At 51.6% G+C, this 18,167-nt stretch overlaps 1 protein-coding gene across 1 annotated transcript in view; it reads right to left on the bottom strand.

Moving 5' to 3' along the window:
- Nucleotides 1-18,167, bottom strand: part of LONP2 (lon peptidase 2, peroxisomal) — a 69,070-nt gene that overhangs the window by 45,674 nt on the left and 5,229 nt on the right. Inside the window, exons 2-6 of the mRNA XM_066243839.1 lie at nt 14,256-14,490; nt 9,675-9,806; nt 7,777-7,899; nt 6,087-6,250; nt 3,886-3,980 (exon numbers count right to left, since the gene is read on the bottom strand). Of these exons, the coding sequence (XP_066099936.1) occupies nt 3,886-3,980; nt 6,087-6,250; nt 7,777-7,899; nt 9,675-9,806; nt 14,256-14,490 (749 nt within the window). The remainder of the gene's footprint in view (nt 1-3,885; nt 3,981-6,086; nt 6,251-7,776; nt 7,900-9,674; nt 9,807-14,255; nt 14,491-18,167) is intronic.

Genomic DNA, 18,167 nt, shown 5'->3' with positions numbered 1-18,167 from the left:
AAACAGAAGTGCGGGATCAAGATCAAAACAAAACAAAACAAAACAAATGGAGACAAAGACTAGCCTGGGTTCTGCTGATTAAGATGTCACCAGAAATGTCTGGACTGGGCTATTTCTGAAGCCAAGCTGTCAGCAGGCTGATGGATGTGCTTTAGCACTTAAAACGCTCGCAGATTAAACATGAAGCCAAGACACACTCATCAGCTGGGTGGCCACCAGGGTGACACGCAGCCACGTGGCAGACACGCTACCCGTGAGAGAAGAGGACGAGAGAGAACAGCACAGCTCCACTGATTCGGTCAGTCATCTGCAACTTTGTGTTTTTCATACAGGAAGAAACGTTCTTAAACAACAGTGTGGTTCCCAAGCCACTCTATGAACCTAGCTAAGTGGTGATATATCACAGTGCTACTGGTTCCAGTGAGAGGCCCAGCTTAGCAACTAGGCTTCGTTCAGAACCCACCTGGTAAATATGTGAGCAAGTGAAAGGCAGAAAGCTGCCAACCGTTCCCACAGAGCCCCCCTGACCCCCACCCGGCACCGTGCACACGGCCGTTCCCACAGAGCCCCCCCTGACCCCCACCCGGCACCGTGCACATGGCCGTTCCCACAGAGCCCCCCTGACCCCCACCCGCCACCGTGCACACGGCCGTTCCCACAGAGCCCCCCTGACCCCCACCCGGCACCGTGCACACGGCCGTTCCCAAGGAGCCCCCCCCATCCCCACCCGGCACCGTGCACATGGCCGTTCCCACAGAGCCCCCCTGACCCCCACCCGGCACCGTGCACACGGCCGTTCCCACAGAGCCCCCCTGACCCCCACCCGGCACCGTGCACACGGCCGTTCCCACAGAGCCCCCCTGACCCCCACCCGGCACCGTGCACACGGCCGTTCCCACAGAGCCCCCCTGACTCCCACCCGGCACCGTGCACATGGCCGTTCCCACAGAGCCCCCCTGACCCCCACCCGGCACCGTGCACACGGCCGTTCCCACAGAGCTCCCCCCATCCCCACCCGGCACCGTGCACACGGCCGTTCCCACAGAGCCCCCCTGACCCCCACCCGGCACCGTGCACACGGCCGTTCCCACAGAGCCCCCCTGACCCCCACCCGGCACCGTGCACACGGCCGTTCCCACAGAGCCCCCCTGACCCCCACCCGGCACCGTGCACACGGCCGTTCCCACAGAGCCCCCCCCATCCCCACCCGGCACCGTGCACACGGCCGTTCCCACAGAGCCCCCCCCCATCCCCACCCGGCACCGTGCACACGGCCGTTCCCACAGAGCCCCCCCATCCCCACCCGGCACCGTGCACACGGCCGTTCCCACAGAGCCCCCCCTGATCCCACCCGGCACCGTGCACACAGCCATTCCCACAGAGCCCCCCCTGATCCCCACCCAGCACCGTGCACGCAGAGAAAATTCCAGATCCACCTCACCTTGTCCACTTAAACTACAATGCCCCACTGGGATTTATTTTGGTCACACAAAGATGGGTTGATATTAGTTATCTATATATTTATATATTATATCACCAGGTCCAAGGAGAAAGTCTTTCCATCAACTGCCATTTCTGCACCTTAAAAAGGCAGGTTTACAACACAACATCCGTGCCTGGTTAACATTCAGCGAACAGAGTAAAATTTTATGTAACTTAGAAAAAACGAAGAATACTGTGAAGGAATTTCTTCCAAGAAATAGATCAAGTCAAGATCATTTAAAAGTAAGTTCTTTCAAACTTGTGAGGAAAGATAACTTCCGTGCCATATAAACGACTGCTTCGTCTCTTTCCTCCACAGGGTATATACAGTTCTTCTGACTATTCTTTTTAATGGTTTAGAACACGTGCTTCCTATTCTGAATAATACATGTGGTTACATGTAAAACACTTAAAATTCACCTGACTGGGTATTCTCCTACTTACAGCTAGAAGTAGGTTCCCGTGGCTCATCTGTCCGAGATGAGAACATAGAAACCCACTCCCCAGCTTTCCTCTGCCTCCCTGCCGGCTAATTAGAGAGGTGGTCCTTCAACCCCTGCACCCCCCACCCCTCACCTCCCGCACTCCTGGCCTTCCCCCACACGCCCTCCCAGCCCCCAGCACTCCTGGCCTCGCCCCCCCCCCCCCCCGAAATCTGCACACTGAGCAGTGCTCTCTGCAGCAGGCATGTGCTGGACACTCGTGCAGTTTCAGGCACGTGGGTGGCCTCCCTCCCTAGTGGTAAAAATAGTAATTGCTTTACCCTGTTTTTATACTGTCTGGGCTCTTATTCATAAAGAATGGGAGTCAGGTCTGTTCAAATAAATATTTTGCCCCCCAATCTCGGTAATTACCCTCTTTAAGCCTGGTTCATAATTAATTTCACTTCATAAACAGGACCAGTGGCGGGGGGTGGGGTGGGCTGAGAGCAACTTACTAATGGCCAAGACTCAGACCTGTAATTTTAATAATCTTGTGCCATCACACTATACACTATACCCTGCACTTCTCTTAAGTCATTAGTTAGAATAAATTCTGCAACATAGAATATTACTGAAAACGCTAATTTCAAAACAAGACTCTTGGTGTTACCGAATTATCTAGCTGTTCCCCACACTGTGCACTAGCCCTGTCGTCCAAAGAGAAAACCCGTCCACGACACAAAGAAACGCCTCTCAAACACGCAGCAATGCGCGAGCCGGCATATAACCGGGCAGGGCAGTCGGCACATGGGGCTGACACGTCACCTTCCCACTGAGCATTAGCGCCAGGGAGCCGGGCCTGCCCACATCGCTCGCTGGGACCACTGTACCTGACGGGTAGGCCCTGGAGGGCAGGAGGGAGTGGGTTTCTATGTTCTCATCTCGGACAGATTGGGGGGCAAACCAAATGGTATTGAAGGGCAGTACTTCACCAAGTACAGAAAATCCTTCTTCTCTAAAGTCAGGCACTAGGGACTTCCACATAGCACCTTCCCTTCCTCTATCTATCTATCTATCTATCTATCTATCTATCTATCTATCTATCTATCTATCTATTAGTAAGAGGAGGGGAGGCAGAGACAGACTCCTGCATGTGCCTCGACTGAGATCCACCCGGCAAGCCCACTAGAGAGTGATGCTCTGCCCATCTGGGTCCCTTGCTCCACTGTAACCAGAGCCTTTTTTTTTTTTTTTTTTAGGGCCTGGGTTGGAGGCCATGGAGCCATCCTTGGCACCTTGGGCAAAGTCGCCCCAATTGAGCCATGACTGCGTGAGGGGAGAAGAAAGAGAGAGAGAGAGAGAGAGAAGTGAGAGGGGGAGGAGTGGAGAAGCAGATGTGCCTTTACCAGGAATTGAACCCAGGACGTCCACATGTTGGGCCGATGCTCCACCACTGAGCCAACTGGCCAGGGCCCTTCCCTTCCTGTTTAATCTCAAGACCTAGATATAAAGTTCAGTCTCTAAATAATTTACATCAAGAGCGAATATAGCCTGACTGGTGGTGGTACAGTGGATAGAGTGTCGACCTAAGACAGTGAAGTCCCAGGTTCAAAACCCCTCGGTGGCCGGTTTGAACACGGGATCATTGCCATGACCCCATGGATGCTGGCTTGAGCCCAAGGTCACTGGCTTGGCTGGAGCCCCCGGTCAAGGCACATATGAGAAAGCAATCAATGAACTAAGGTGTTGCAAGTACAAGTTGATGCTTCTCATCTCTCTCCCTTCCTGTTCTCATCTCTCTCCCTTCCTGTTCTCATCTCTCTCCCTTCCTGTTCTCATCTCTCTCCCTTCCTGTTCTCATCTCTCGCCCTTCCTGTTCTCATCTCTCGCCCTTCCTGTCTCTCACTCGCTTACACACAACGCGACAGCAGGAAGCAGCCAGGGGCGAGAGGGCCGAGTGACGGCACTGCGCTCGGCTCACCGGTCGTGCTCTTGTTCCAAGGCAGCTCCACCATGAGCTCCAGGTAGTTCCTCATCAGGGCATACTCGGGCATTGACTGCGGCATCTTTTTGAGTCTGTGGGGACAGAATACAGAGCAAACACGTTCAAGAATAAAGAAGTCCATAAAAACAGAAAAGCCAAGCTTATCTCTACTCCTCGATCAGACACATCGTAGGAACTTGGTTAAACAGGCCTGAAAACTCTGAGCAAACCTAGTTAACAAAACATTTGTTCTGAAGGTACGTTCAAAACAAAATTAGAAGGACACCTGCCCACCAGGGGGCCGGGTGGGGACCCTGTGTCCGGGGCCACTCCTGACCGTGGCCCGCCCAGCGCTAGCAGCTCAGTCTCTAGTCACTTGCCCACTGTACACTTATCACAACACGGTTTAAGTGCCTTGCCAGGCACAACCAATAATTTCCAATAATTTTGTATTTTTTATATCTGAATTGAAGTCAGCTCACAAAAGCAAGCTAACTTCAAATATTTAACAACGATGCAACTCCCACAATGTAGGCAGCGCACAAGGCACTCATTAGTTAATGGGTCTCATAATGTGCACAATGGAGGCTCTGCCTTTATTAACTAATGTCAGAGTCTATGTGAAATGTCCCCCAACTACATTTACTAATGTTCTTAACTCTGAGCCTCAGAAAGTCAAATCTTTAGCTAGGTTCATTATAATTCACTAATAAAAGAAAACAAAATATAGTTGTTATATTACAAGCATGCAAAGAAAAAAACAGGTTTTCTTATTTTTATTTATTTTTTTATTTTTTATTTTTTTTGTATTCCTCTGAAGCTGGAAACGGGGAGAGACAGTCAGACAGACTCCCACATGTGCCCGACCGGGATCCACCCGGCACGCCCACCAGGGGCGACGCTCTGCCCACCAGGGGGCGATGCTCTGCCCCTCCGGGGCGTCGTTCTGCTGTGACCAGAGCCACTCCAGCGCCTGGGGCAGAGGCCAAGGAGCCATCCCCAGCGCCCGGGCCATCCCTGCTCCAATGGAGCCTTGGCTGCGGGAGGGGAAGAGAGAGACAGAGAGGAAGGGGGGGGGGTGGAGAAGCAAATGGGCGCTTCTCCTATGTGCCCTGGCCGGGAATCGAACTCGGGTCCCCCACACGCCAGGCCGACGCTCTACCGCTGAGCCAACCGGCCAGGGCCAGGTTTTCTATTTAACTCTGGGATTGTCCAGAAAATGTTGTCAGCCCACACACGGTCATGAAGGTCTGTGTACCATGAGAAAATGCCAGTTCCTGCCCTCTCACATGTGTAATCGAAAGAAAACAGTGACTCGTGAGGAACAGGCTAGTGAACACACACTGCGTCTCCACTAAGGACGGCGCGCTCTTCAGGGCACCGAAGAGGCCGCCGCAGCCGGGAGTACGCTGGACAGCGTGCTGCAGTGGAGGGGCTGGACCACTCATGCTCAGCGTAGCAGAAAAGGAGTAGGGGCCCTGGCCGGTTGGCTCAGTGGTAGAGCGTCGGCCTGGCATGCAGAAGTCCCGGGTTCCATTCCCGGCCAGGGCACACAAGAGAAGCACCCATCTGCTTCTCCACCCCTCCCCCTCTCCTTCCTCTCTGTCTCTCTCTTCCCCTCCCGCAGCGAGGCTCCATTGGAGCAAAGATGGCCCGGACGCTGGGGATGGCTCCTTGGCCTCTGCCCCAGGCGCTGGAGTGGCTCTGGTCGCAACAGAGCGATGCCCCAGAGGGGCAGAGCATCGCCCCCTGGTGGGCAGAGCATCGCCCCTGGTGGGTGTGCCGGGTGGATCCTGGTCGGGCGCATGCGGGAGTCTGTCTGACTGTCTCTCCCCGCTTCCAGCTTCAGAAAAATACAAAAAAAAAAAAAGAGTAGGGAGAGGGTGTGAACTCGGGCGTATTAGGAATGTTGTAAACGTCTGATTCTGGATGAGGGTTGAAGCAGGAAAAGCACTCCAGATCACGCCTACAACTGGAGGTGGAAAGTCAGCAGGGCCAGGAGCTGACGGCACCAGGACAAGACGCACACAGGGGTCCAAGACAGTGTCAGACAGAAGGAAAGGAGATGGAGCACATAAACTCATGCTCCGCTTCCAGTCTGTGAAGCCAAGGAGCAGATCTGTTGCCACAGGCAACACTTGGGAACATTAACAAGCAGAATGCCAACCCTGAGGCTGGGAAGAGTGTGTACACAGCACCTTTTGATCTCTTTGACGCAGACTTTGTGGGCCTGCTCTGGCATGTTAGAGGTCCGTATTTTCTTCTCCAGCATGACAATGTCATCATTATCCTCCTCCTCTTCCTCATCCTCTAAAGTGCCCGGGACGTGGGTGATCCTCCTGAGAGGGCGAAAGGCTATCACCTGCAGGAGAAAGGGGGAGGGGAACACTGATGTCAATGAGAACCGGAACTGAAGTTCCCGGTTACAGCAGGTGCTGGGTACACGTTTAATGTTTAGGCGAGAGTCGAATCCTCAGGGGCTGAAGGTGGGACTGACTGCGGAGGGGCACGTGCACGACTGGAGGCAGCGGAACACAAATGGAGGCCAAGAGCAGGCGGACGGTCCGCGCGATCCGCCGCCAACACCAGTGAGCAAACGGGTCAGGAGGCTGACGACCAGAAGTGAAAACACCCAGCAATTCCCTTTGTTTGAGCTCCTGCTGCAGCCACTGCCCGTGGAGATACATCCCGAAAGACCCTCTCCACCGAAGGAGTCCCATTTTCCTCCCACAAACAGCATCCCGAACACCGAACCGATCCGCCACTGGCTCTAGTCTTTGTCTTGGACACGGAAAGTCTTCTCCCTTAAAAATGTTTAGTCTCCTTGCGGCCCCCTGGTGACCACCTGCCATGATTCCCCTCCTTGTGCTGCTCCGCTCCCAACAGCGGCCACGCCCCAGCCCCCCTCCCCCATCCCTTCAGCATGTGTGCTGCCCACTGCGGCTCCACCCACTGCGGCTCTGCCTCCTGCTCACAATGTTCTTTGAAACCCAACAGTCGTATTTTAAACAATCACACTTTAAAACTACCTATGTGCTCTTGTAAAATTCTCAATCATTAACATAATAACTGAGCTGCATCCATTACTGGGGCAAAATGATTACTGGTATTTTATTCAAAAGCCTCATGATTTATTTTTTTAATCTATGAACTTATCCATTTAATACATTCATATATAAAAGTTAAAAACAATGCAGTAAACAAAAGTATAATTTTATAAAAACAGAAATATTAAATATTATATATACACTTTTATTCTTACATAAGTCATTAGCAAATAAAATTAAAATATTTTAGCCCTGGCCAGTTGGCTCAGCAGTAGAGCGTCAGCCCGGCATGTGGAAGTCCCGGGTTTGATTCCTGGTCAGGGCACACAGGAGAAGCACCCGGCTGCTTCTCTGCCTCTCCCCCTCTCCCTTCTCTCTCTCTCTCTCTCTCTGTCCCCCCACTTCCTGTAGCCATGGCTTACTCGAGCAAGTTGGCCCTGGGTGCTGAGGGGCACCATGGCCTTGCCTCAGGTGCTAAAATAGCTCAGTTGCCAAGCAATGGAGCAAGGCCCCAGATGGGCAGAGCATTGCCCCCTGGTGGGCTTGCCAGGTGGATCCCAGTCGGGGTGCATGCAGGAGTCTGTCTCTGCCTCCTCACCTCTCACTGAATAATAATAACAGTAGTAATAAAATGTTTACATATGTAGAGAAAAGAGAAAAGATTCAGATGTGAAAAAGGACCAGAGGGAAACATACCAAAACTGAAAATATTATCAGTACTGGGGTAGTAAGAGACAGTAACATTTCTGTCGTTGTTTATTCCATTTTTTTTTTAATAGGAAAAGAATGTCATCCCCATAACACCTGGGAACCAGGGGAAATCTCTATGAGAAATACTTACTCGCTTGTCGTCATCCTGCTTGTGTTTTCTGGTTTTCTGGAGCAGCTTCAGGCCTTCGATTTGTCTGACCAGCAGCGGGATGGTCATCTTGAACCGCTCCTCCAGACTCACGGCGTCTAAAATCTAGGAAACATCATCCGTGACTAGGCTTGCTCATCCCGAAGCGCATGCCCCACACACAGGGCAGTCAGTCACACAAGATTCAGCAGTCACAGCTACCCCCCCAACACAACCCAATTAACTGTGTTAAGTCAACAAGGTTGTCTGACACCAATACCAGAATCCTAAAAAACATATGGAGAAGAAAGCATCTTGAGTTTCATGTAAAGAGGAAGCCATTTGGCCTCACCAGTGGTGGCGCAGTGGATAGAGTGTCACCTTGGATGCTGAGGACCCAGGTTCGAAATTCTGAGGTTGCCAGCTTGAGCACGGGCTCATCAGCTTGAGTGCAGGATCATCAACATGATCCCATGGTCACTGGCTTGGGCCCAAACGTTGCTGTCTTGAAGCCCAAGGTCACTGACTTAAGCCTAAGGCCACACTAGTTTGAAACCCAAGGTCACTGGCTTGAGCCCAAAGTCGCTGGCTTGAGTGTGGGATCATCGACATGACCCCATGGTTGCTGGTTTGAGCCCAAGGTCATTGGTTTGAGCAAGGGGTCACTGGCTTGGCTGGAGCCCCCTGGCTAAGGCACCTATGAGAAGTAACCAATGAATAAGTATGACTTGATGCTTTCCCCTCTCCCTGTCTCTCTCTCACTTAAAAAATAAAAAAAGATGAAACTGCATGTATTGTTGCCAGACCAAGAACAACAAACACATTCTATATCAACTGACCTTCTGGGAATTATTCTCTTAAAATCTACAATGTGTCTCCATATTAGATCTAAACAAATACTAGGTTCAAAATATTCAAGTTTCATGCACACAAGAGACTAGAAGCACCTGCACCCACCCTGCACCCCAGGGTGTGAGTAAGGAACGCTCTGCACCCTCAGTGTAACTGACACACCTGCACACGCCCGGTGACCCCAGTGACCCGTGCTCCCGCGCCTCCTGCTCTTACCGGTTGGACTGAATTCCTGTTTACTCCCAGCCTGTCTGTATTAGCTGCACGTGCTGTTATGATTGTTGGACTTAAGTATAAAATAAACTGATAAAGTAGGAAAGGTTGTTTCAATAGAAACTAGCTTAAATCCTCTAGGAAGTTTCAATAAAGCAGACTGCTTTAAAATAGTATAAAAAATAAGTTTGCAAGAGAACTTTTATGGTTTGGGGGGAAAAACATGCAAATCTAAGAATTTGTATTTGGAGTAATTTTCAAGTGTCCTTAAAACTCACTTCACTAAAGAAATAGAGACTGAAAATCACAGGCAATGCATCCTAAGTGTGGCTTAGGTAAGAAACCCCAGGAATGGCCTGACCTGTAGTGGCGCAGTGGGATAAAGCGTGAACCTAGAACACTGAGGTTGCCGGTTCGAAACCCTGGGCTTGCCTGGTCAAGGCACATATGGGAGTTGATGCTTCCTGCTCTTCCCCTTTCTCTCTCTCTCTCTCTCTCTCTCCCCCCTCTCTCTAAAAAAAACAAAAAAACAAAAAAAAAAACAACCAAAAAACCCCCCAGGAATCCTAATAAAGCAGGCCTGTCCACAGCGAGACAAAGTATATTTCTATATTCAAGTTAAATTAAATACCTACCTTTGCTATTATTCTCTGCTTTGAGTTTTCCCATAAGTTGACCAACTACTAGCACTGACACGAGCTACGCCTGTGAGTCAGCCGCGTCTCTTGCCCGAAGGGCCAGCCAGCTCACTACTGGGCTCCAGGAGAAAAGCGGCAGCGCACGGCCCCGCGTGCAGAGCGCGGCCCCGCGTGCAGAGCGCGGAGCGGACGCCGTACCTGCAGCTTCTCCTTGTTGCTCGTGCGGATGATGGACGTCAGGATGTCCGGCAACGCCTCCCTCGGGAGACTGTCCAGCAGCCGTCTCAGCTTCGCGACTGCGGGCACCGACATGTCCAACATCTCAACCAGCTGCAAGGGCAGAGATGAAACCTGGTGTTAGTTCTGCTTTTCAAAAATCACACTGCGCACAGGGCTCACGTCCGGGCCTCTGAGGCTTTGTTTTTGAAAGCCCGCTGGTTATCATAGCTCAGGAATTTCACAGGCCTCGGAGGAAAAGATGTCAATCAGAATGAGAAGAATGGCTCAACAGTGGATAATAATGTTTATAAAAAGCTTTATAAATTTGTGATTTTATTTTAAATTTTATTAAGAAAAAATTAAAATTTATAGGAAAGTTGATATAGTACAATAAAATATATAGCCTTCCCCTAAATTCACCAATTATTAATATCTTGTCACATTTTCTTTTTCTTTCTTTCTCTCTCTCTCTCTCTCTTTTCCTTTCTGCTTGCGCGCGCACACACACACACACACACAGACACTCCCACACACTATTATTGCTGAACCTTTCAGCGTCAGTTGCAGACATCATGACCTTTGTTCTTAAGAACAGGGCATTCTCTTATGTAATCATAGTATGATGACCAAATTCTGGAAATTTAACATAGTTGATGCCATTATGATAGCTAAAACACTGCTTTTTAGTAGAGTGCCTGGAGTAATTAGAATCTGAGCACTGACAGTGAAACGTTTTTATAAAACAACTTCCAGGGTACATTGTGGAGTTAAGAGAGTGAAGGTCAAGGCAGCTTTCAGTGCCCGTGATCGTCACGGGGACCGCTGACAGGTCCTGCCTTCTTCTGGGCCCACAGCAGGACCGCCCCCTCACCTCTCCTGAATGTCTATGTGGCTGTGAGTTTTGCCTTGACCCTGAGATAGGAGGGGAAGTGACAGGTCCTCCGGGCACTGCGAGTGGCCACACCTGTCCTGCCCCAGCAATCACAGAAGTGTGTTCTGAGGTGAACCTCTAACCCATGCAGGTCCCTAACTCAACAACTGTCTACCGTAGGCTTAACTCTCCACAGTTACCGTCAGGCATGGGGTGACCTCGACTTCTGAACCCATATAACATATAATTGGATGCCCAGATGTTCTAGTGACAATAGCGGTATTTTAATCTTTTACATTATTTATGTTCCATAGCTATCTGGTCTGGAGACACTGGAAGTTGTAAGAAAAATTCTAGAAATACTTTTCAGGAAAATTTAGAATGGTTGTCTAGCATGTCCTACAATGATTTAGGTCCAATCCCAGAGACAAGCAAACTGAAATTAATACAGTGTGTCTGTAAAGTCATGGTGCACTTTTGACTGGTCATAGAAAAGCAACAAAAGACGATAGAAATGTGAAATCTGCACCAAATAAAAGGAAAAACCCTCCCAGTTTCTGTAGGATAATGTGGCAGCATGTGCGCATGCACAGATGATGATGTAACACCGTGTATACAGCGGAGCAGCCCATAGCCATGCCAGTCGAGATGTGGACGGTACAGAGGAAAGTTCAGTGTGTTGTGGCTCGCTAAATTCGAATCCGTGACCAAAGTGCAACGTGAATATCGGCGCATTTATAAGGAAGCGCCACCACATAGGAATAACATTACTCGGTGGGATAAGCAGTTGAAGGAAACCAGCAGTTTGGTGGAGAAATCCCGTTCTGGTAGGCCACCAGTCAGTAACGAGTCTGTAGAGGCTATACGGGATAGCTACCTAAGGAGCCCTAAAAAATCTGTGCGTGAGCCCATATCGAACTGCACTGAATAGGTATGAAACTGGGAGAGTTTTCCTTTTATTTGGTGCAGATTTCACATTTCTATTGTCTTTTGTTGCTTTCCTGTGACCGGTCAAAAGTGCACCATGACTTTATGGACACACTGTATATTATACTATGAAATTGTTTAAACACAGGCTGCCCTAGAACTTCACCGCCCGCTGCACTCCTCCTATCTCGGGGAAGCAAAGGAGTTGAACAGGAGCCTTCTGGAAGCAACAGCAGCAGCTCACCTGCACTGCGTACTTGTAGAACTGCTCGGACAGCTCCCCTGCACTACGTGCTTGTAGAACTGCTCAGACAGCTCACCCGCACTGCGTGCTTGTAGAACTGCTCAGACAGCTCACCCGCACTGCGTGCTTGTAGAACTGCTCAGACAGCTCACCCGCACTGCGTGCTTGTAGAACTGCTCAGACAGCTCACCCGCACTGCGTGCTTGTAGAACTGCTCAGACAGCTCACCCGCACTGCGTGCTTGTAGAACTGCTCCTCGGACAGCTCCCCTGCACTGCGTACTTGTAGAACTGCTCGGACAGCTCCCCTGCACTGCGTGCTTGTAGAACTGCTCGGACAGCTCCCCTGCACTGCGTGCTTGTAGAACTGCTCGGACAGCTCCCCTGCACTGCGTGCTTGTAGAACTCCTCGGACAGCTCCCCTGCACTGCGTGCTTGTAGAACTGCTCGGACAGCTCACCTGCACTGCGTGCTTGTAGAACTGCTCGGACAGCTCACCTGCACTGCGTGCTTGTAGAACTGCTCGGACAGCTCCCCTGCACTGCGTGCTTGTAGAACTGCTCCTCAGATAGCTCCCCTGCACTGCGTGCTTGTAGAACTGCTCCTCGGACAGCTCACCTGCACTGTGTACTTGTAGAACTGCTCCTCAGACAGCTCCCCTGCACTGCGTGCTTGTAGAACTGCTCCTCGGACAGCTCACCTGCACTGCGTACTTGTAGAACTGCTCCTCGGACAGCTCCCCTGCACTGCGTGCTTGTAGAACTGCTCCTCGGACAGCTCCCCTGCACTGCGTACTTGTAGAACTGCTCCTCGGACAGCTCACCTGCACTGCGTGCTTGTAGAACTGCTCGGACAGCTCCCCTGCACTGCGTGCTTGTAGAACTGCTCGGACAGCTCCCCTGCACTGCGTGCTTGTAGAACTGCTCCTCAGACAGCTCACCTGCGCTGCATGCTTGTAGAACTGCTCGGACAGCTCCCCTGCACTGCGTGCTTGTAGAACTGCTCGGACAGCTCCCCTGCACTGCGTGCTTGTAGAACTGCTCGGACAGCTCACCTGCACTGCGTGCTTGTAGAACTGCTCGGACAGCTCACCTGCACTGTGTGCTTGTAGAACTGCTCGGACAGTTCACCTGCACTGCGTGCTTGTAGAACTGCTCGGACAGTTCACCTGCACTGCGTGCTTGTAGAACTGCTCGGACAGCTCCCCTGCACTGCGTGCTTGTAGAACTGCTCAGACAGCTCCCCTGCACTGCGTACTTGTAGAACTGCTCGGACAGCTCACCTGCACTGCGTGCTTGTAGAACTGCTCAGATAGCTCCCCTGCACTGCGTGCTTGTAGAACTGCTCAGACAGCTCACCTGCACTGCGTACTTGTAGAACTGCTCAGACAGCTCACCTGCACTGCGTACTTGTAGAACTGCTCCTCGGACAGCTCCCCTGCACTGCGTGCTTGTAGAACTGCTCAGACAGCTCACCCGCACTGCGTGCTTGTAGAACTGCTCCTCGGACAGCTCCCCTGCACTGCGTGCTTGTGGAACTGCTCGGACAGCTCACCTGCACTGCGTACTTGTAGAACTGCTCAGACAGCTCACCCGCACTGCGTGCTTGTAGAACTGCTCCTCGGACAGCTCCCCTGCACTGCGTGCTTGTAGAACTGCTCAGACAGCTCACCCGCACTGCGTGCTTGTAGAACTGCTCCTCGGACAGCTCCCCTGCACTGCGTACTTGTGGAACTGCTCGGACAGCTCACCTGCACTGCGTGCTTGTAGAACTGATCGGACAGCTCCCCTGCACTGCGTGCTTGTGGAACTGCTCGGACAGCTCCCCTGCACTGCGTGCTTGTAGAACTCCTCGGGCAGCTCCCCTGCACTGCGTGCTTGTGGAACTGCTCGGACAGCTCCCCTGCACTGCGTGCTTGTGGAACTGCTCGGACAGCTCCCCTGCACTGCGTGCTTGTAGAACTCCTCGGGCAGCTCACCTGAGCTGCGTACTTGTAGAACTGCTCGGGCAGCTCCCCTGCACTGCGTGCTTGTAGAACTGCTCGGACAGCTCACCTGCACTGCGTACTTGTAGAACTGCTCGGGCAGCTCCCCTGCACTGCGTGCTTGTGGAACTGCTCGGGCAGCTCCCCTGCACTGCGTACTTGTGGAACTGCTCGGGCAGCTCCCCTGCACTGCGTACTTGTGGAACTGCTCAGACAGCTCACCTGAGCTGCGTACTTGTAGAACTGCTCGGACAGCTCCCCTGCACTGCGTGCTTGTAGAACTGCTCGGACAGCTCCCCTGCACTGCGTACTTGTAGAACTGCTCCTCGGACAGCTCCCCTGCACTGCGTACTTGTAGAACTGCTCGGACAGCTCCCCTGCACTGCGTACTTGTAGAACTGCTCCTTGGACAGCTCACCTGCACTGCGTACTTGTAGAACTGCTCCAACAGCACCCCTGCACTGCGTGCTTGTAGAACTGCTCGGACAGCTCCCCTGCACTGCGTACTTGTAGAACTGCTCCTTGGACAGCTCACCTGCACTGCGTACTTGTAGAACTGCTCCGACAGCTCCCCGAGCTCCTCCCTCGTGTTGTGGACACTGGGAAACTCCTCCAGCCAGTCCAGCTGCTTCACCTCGGCGACAGGGTACGGCTTCTCCTTCAGGACCTGGACGATCTGGAAGCGGCACAGGCCGGTGATCAGCAGGGTGTAGTGAGGCTTGGGCCAGTTGCTGCCCACAACCTGCACGGCCAGCGCGGCCGTCCCGATTCTGAAAAACACACCATACGCCCATGTTACCAGTGGTCAATCCGGTGAAACAGAAATCCCCCTCAAAAACTATGGCCTTTCCAGAGAACTTGGTTAAAAATCGGAGTGCCACTGCTCTGTGGAATCCCACACCAGGAGGGGGTCTGCTGGTCACCTCGGCAGCTGGGGCGCAGGCAGGACCCCGCAGTCCCAGGAGCACCCCTTTTAAGAATTAGGGAGAAATTCCTAAACATCGGGATTATTTGAACATAAAAATGTAAAAGCAGTTGACAAACACATAGCTTAAGTTTATTTTCCCAACTAGGCATGAGGCAATCTTATACCAGAACAAATATTAGCATTTTAAACAGATCTAAATAGAAACAGCATGACACACACCAACCTAAGAAATCTCTGTTCCCTACTGGTTTCATTATTAACATCAAGCCAGGATTTTTACGCAATCTGTAAACCCTCTATGTTCCCACCCTAACACACGGTGCCACGGGATCTGAGAGTGAAGATCCATGCTCTTGGATGCCCAGTTTCCAGATGTGATGGTTAAATATTCGAGGCCACACACACTGCCATGGACAAGACGGCTAGCTACTGACCCACACATATCTCTAGGAGTTACAGACCTCATTTCTGTTCTAACTGGTTGTCACCTCACCTAATATTAGTTGAAAAAGTTGTATTTTACTTAAGTTTAAGCTCCTTATCAAAGCATACAATGCTGGACAAATAACATAAAAACTGCCTCACAGAGAGCAAGTCTTATCCAAACTAAGCCAAAGTCACACTAAATAGATCAACATTCAGAAGACACTTCCAGATCACAAAGTGAAACCGGTGCTCTCTCTCTGGCCCTGGGAAAGGCTCTCGTTTCAGAGAAGGACAGAGCGACCACCACCTGGGAAACAGGGAGGGTCCATCGCTGCGTGCTCCTCACACAGAGACCGCAGCACGTGTAAACAGGGCTCGTGACTCCTCAGTGACCGCCTGCTTCTGTCCGTGGGGCGTGCGTGCTGACTCCCACGTGAATCATTCCCCCCGCAGAGGACGGGCAGCCTTCAGCTTCCCCGGCCACCAGGTTATTCTGAGCGGCACGTGTCCCCTTCCCACCTCTCCATCCCACCCCGTGTGCGGGGACCACAGTCCCCCCAAACAGTACCGTCAACCAAAATATCGGGCGGCCGGTTTGGTGGGGAGAAAAAAGTCAGACGCTTCACAAAGAAAATGATGTGGCAATGGCCTGTGAGGCAGTTATGTGCATTGGGGCCATGCTTCTTCACTCACTGATCAGCAGCAGGGTGTGGCTCCCATTTCCAGAAACCAGCTCAGACTGCCTAAGAAAGGCAGCCGGACCGAATGGGCAAGAGACCAGCTATGCTGCGGACTCGCCGCGCGTGGTGTTCACCACTAACACTTCCACAGCGCGTGATTCTGTCCACCTGAAACAGCAGCAGGAAGAAACCGGATCCCTGCCCTGAGGGGTTTGCAAACATCCAGACCACGAGATAAGTTTATGTGTACATCTGACCTACATCACTGATTACAGGTGAGGCTAAAAATAAGTTTTCTTACAAAGCAAATAACAGACTTTTGCTAACTGTAAAAGGAAGTTCCAAACAGCAGAGATTATGTTGGATGCACACCATTCCTCTCCAAAAAGACCAAACCTACAGAGGTTTTAAAGTACATTAATTAACTTGACCAGGTGGTGGCACAGTGGCTAGAGTGTTAACCTGGGACACTGAGGTCTCAGGTTCAAAACCCTAAGGTTGCTGGCTTGAGCGCAGGCTCACCCAGCTTGAGTGTGGGATCGTAGAAAAGACTCCAGGGCCACTGGCTTGAGCAAGGGGTCACTGGCTCAGTTGGAGGCCCCAGTCAACACACTGTGTATGAGAAAGCAATCAATGAACAACTAAGGAGCCGCAACTACAAGTTGATGCTTCTCATCCCTCTTCCTTCCTAGTCTGTCCCTGCCTGTCCCTCCCTCTCCCTCTCTCTCTTTCTAAATAAAGTACATTAATTGGTTCTTATTTTAAATTACAGGTACCTCCAATGCACCCTTTTTAAAGAGAAACATGACCTGTTCAGTTGCCAGAGGGCTAGAAACAGCCTCCATGAGGGCTGGGGTCCACTTCTCCCAAATTGCTGTTCATGGTGATATCCTGACCTCTTCCCGCAAATCGTGAGTGTCCTTCATGGGCCCTTAGAAATGGTGAATCCTTTCCGGAGGTTTCCAATTTACTCTGCCTATATCCGCCAGAGAAATCACTATTGGTGGATATACTATACACAAAAATGAGGGGATATTTCATAGCTTCAGATTCATTTTGAAATACTCTCTAAATTTTGTGAACAGTGTATTTTCCCTAAAAGTTGAAACGACTCCTTGACCCGTGGGCTGCGGGATGGACACCATGCTCACAGGCATGGAGACAACACGCACTGACCTCGTCCGTGTCCGTCAGAGCAGGTGTGCTGTCAATCAGCGGTAACATTTTGAAAGGCTTTTTTTTCGTGAACAACAGGTCTCAACAGGGGCCTTAAAATATTCAGTAAACCATGTTGCAAACGGATGTGCTATCACTGGGCTTTTCTGCTCCATTTACAGACCACAGGCAGAGAAGAGCGAGCCTCACTTTTAAGGGCCCTAGGATTTCCGGAATGGTGGGAGAGCACCGGCTTCCACTTTAAGTCACAGCTGCATTAGCCCTACCAAGAGAGTCAGCCTGTCCTTTGAAGCTTGGAAGCCGGACACCGTCTTATCCTCTCCATCCATGAGAGTCCTAGACAGCATCTCCTTCCAACAGGAGGCTGCTTTGTCTACACTGGAGATCTCTGTGAGTGTAGCCGGCTCCATCACCATCTTAGCTGGACCATCGGGGTCACTGGCAGCCTCACCTGGCAGCATTTTTACGATACAGCGTTGGTTCCTTTCCTTAAACCCGTGGACCCACCTCTGCCAGCTTCTGACAGCTGAAACTACCAGACCTTCCTCCTGCAGCTTCCTGCCTCCCCTGGGTTAGGCTCCAACTCACGGGGATGTTGCGGCTGGTCTGGCCTGCTACCCAGACCACTGACGCTTCCTCCGTACGGGCAGTCAGGCTGTTTCCCTAGCTTGTCATCCGTGTTCACTGGAGCAGCGCTTTAACTCCCTTCGAGAACCTGTCCTCTGCACTCCAACCTGGCTAGCTGGCGCAAGGGGCCCATCCTTCAGCCCGTCTGAGCTTTCCGCGTGTTCCTCACTGAGCTGAATCCTTCTAGTTCTTGGTTTTAAGTGACAGACACGTGACTCTCCCTGGGCCACTGCAGGGTCACGACCTGGCCTGATTTCAATGTTGCTGTGTCTCAGGGAATACGAAGGCCAGGGAGAGGGAGAGATGGGGGAACGGCTGGTCGGCGGAGCAGTCAGAACACACAACGATAAGTTCCCCATCTCATGTGGGTGCAGTTCACGACACCCCAAAACAATGACAGTAGTAACATCAAAGGTCACGACCACCACAGCAAGTATAATAACCATGGCAAAGTCTGAAACACTGCGAGAATTACCGAGCTGTGAGAGACAGACAGTGAGCGCGTGCTGTCGGGAGAGATGCGGAGGCCTGCACGACGCAGGGGCCACACACCTGCAGTGCGCAAAACACACAGCGCCCGCAGAGCGTACGCCTGCGCCTCAAAACAGAC

The sequence above is a fragment of the Saccopteryx bilineata genome, chromosome 9 (assembly GCF_036850765.1).
Source record: "Saccopteryx bilineata isolate mSacBil1 chromosome 9, mSacBil1_pri_phased_curated, whole genome shotgun sequence".
NCBI classification, from domain to species: domain Eukaryota; kingdom Metazoa; phylum Chordata; class Mammalia; order Chiroptera; family Emballonuridae; genus Saccopteryx; species Saccopteryx bilineata.
The sequence above is the reverse complement of the archived record's forward strand: the minus strand, read 5'-3'. Positions and strand labels throughout refer to the sequence as shown.